Genomic DNA, 1,737 nt, shown 5'->3' with positions numbered 1-1,737 from the left:
AGGCTCGCGTACCCTAGCGTCCCAGCTGCGTGCGTGTGGCTGCAGCACTCCAGTCCACAACCGGACGTGATTGAACTTCACTCGGACGGCGAGGTCATGGACGAGATTCATGACGTCACCCCGGGACCGTTAAACTCGAACGGTGCGGGACAGCCTATGCAGGCCAAGAAGAAACGCAAGAAGCGGAAGAAGAAACCATCCGAAGCGAACGCGTCCGTCGCTGCAGTCGTACGGGGCGCGGTGGGGCGTTTCATCGTCGAGGACACCGGAAGCATACCGGGACTTCGCGCGAGCTGTGCAAGGACGCGGACGACGCCGAGGAGGAGCAGGATACCGCGGGGATGTGCTTCGATCCCAGCAGTACGTTCATTCTCTGTGGCGAATGTCATGGGTGTTGTGGAGCGGAGGGTGGGTCTTGTAAGCAAGGAGGGCTGACTCGTGGAGGCATATCACCACGTGTTAGATTTCGTCGCGTGTTACGCGCGGCCCATGTTCCTTCGTCTTGAGTGGCACCTACACCGCACACTCTTTCCCTTCTCCCATTACACCCTGCACAATCATGTCTGACATCCCGTATACGCAAACTGCTCATCTCACCGATGGACACTCCAAGGGCGTGACAGCTCTAGCATTCAATTCTGACGGTTCGCTCCTGGCGACAGCCGGCCTCGACGGCACCCTCTGCATCTGGAACACTTCCACTTGGACGTTGTCTGATGTATATTATGCCAAGAACCCCATCGTCTCAGTTGCATGGTACACCGCAAACACTTTGATTTGCGGGCTGGAGGATGGTGTCATGTCTTCTGTAGTGAAGGACGGCGAGGTGAGTGGCACACCAAAATGAGGCCTTTCATCATCTGCTAACGCTTCACCCAGAAAATAACGCACGTCTCTGGACATTGGGCTCATCTCTACCCGGTCGAATGGCTCGCTGTTCGTGACAATTTGGTCGCCTCGGGAGCACATCGCGAGCTCAGCGTTTGGGAGTGGGACACTAACGGTAAGCCATGTCGATATGTTCAGGTATACCGATCTGACTGAGCGAGGGCTAGCTGGTCTGGTGCACTTGGTGAAAGGTTTTTCTCTACCGGGGAGCGACGGCAAGACCGGTGAGAGCGAGGATGATTCGGAGGTGCTCATCACCGGCGTCTTCTGGGCCCCGACCATGCTCGTCGTGGCCTACCTTCATCATGGGATCAGGTGAGTTTGACCTACCTTATTGACCTGTGCTCTGTCTCATGATACGATAGACTGTTCGACACAGAGGATTGGAAGAATGTCGCGAACATCGATACACAATGCATGATGTAAGTGTTTGATCCTCCCCTTGATCGTACGTCGCTAATGTCCATTTTAGTGTGTCCAGCAGTCTTTCCCCTAACGGCGCATACATGGCCATCTCAGACCCCGCTAGGGGCTTCACGATATACGACCTCGATGCCGCGAAGGCTATTCGCACATTCGAACACGACATCGGAGGGAGCGAGCGTGCCGTCCCCGTGCTTTTCGTTCACGGGGGACATGCTATCCTCTCTGGTAGCATGGTTGGTCGTGTCAACATCTGGTATATCAATGCCTCCTTCAAACTGCCGTATTTGCCAATGCCCAGTGAGTACATCTTCACATCCGTAGTAGTCTGCATCGTGAAACGTTTGCAGATGAACAGAAGGTTCTAGCGATTGCGGTATGTACATCGTTGGGGACTTGTATATGGTCATCTCATCGCCGTCCTTT

General features: G+C 54.7%; 1 protein-coding gene across 1 annotated transcript; it reads left to right on the top strand.

Moving 5' to 3' along the window:
• Positions 1-559: 559 nt before the first annotated feature.
• L226DRAFT_474629 (WD40 repeat-like protein) lies at positions 560-1,679 on the top strand (the record flags this gene model as incomplete). The annotated part of the gene is made up of 5 exons (XM_067676625.1): positions 560-826; positions 880-1,003; positions 1,056-1,203; positions 1,254-1,310; positions 1,361-1,679. The coding sequence occupies 5 exons, from the start codon at positions 560-562 to the stop codon at positions 1,677-1,679; spliced, it is 915 nt and encodes a 304-aa protein (XP_067528201.1).
• Positions 1,680-1,737: the final 58 nt, after the last annotated feature.

Source organism: Lentinus tigrinus (genome assembly GCF_003813185.1).
Source record: "Lentinus tigrinus ALCF2SS1-7 unplaced genomic scaffold L226scaffold_153, whole genome shotgun sequence".
In the NCBI taxonomy this organism is placed as follows: domain Eukaryota; kingdom Fungi; phylum Basidiomycota; class Agaricomycetes; order Polyporales; family Polyporaceae; genus Lentinus; species Lentinus tigrinus.
The sequence above is the reverse complement of the archived record's forward strand: the minus strand, read 5'-3'. Positions and strand labels throughout refer to the sequence as shown.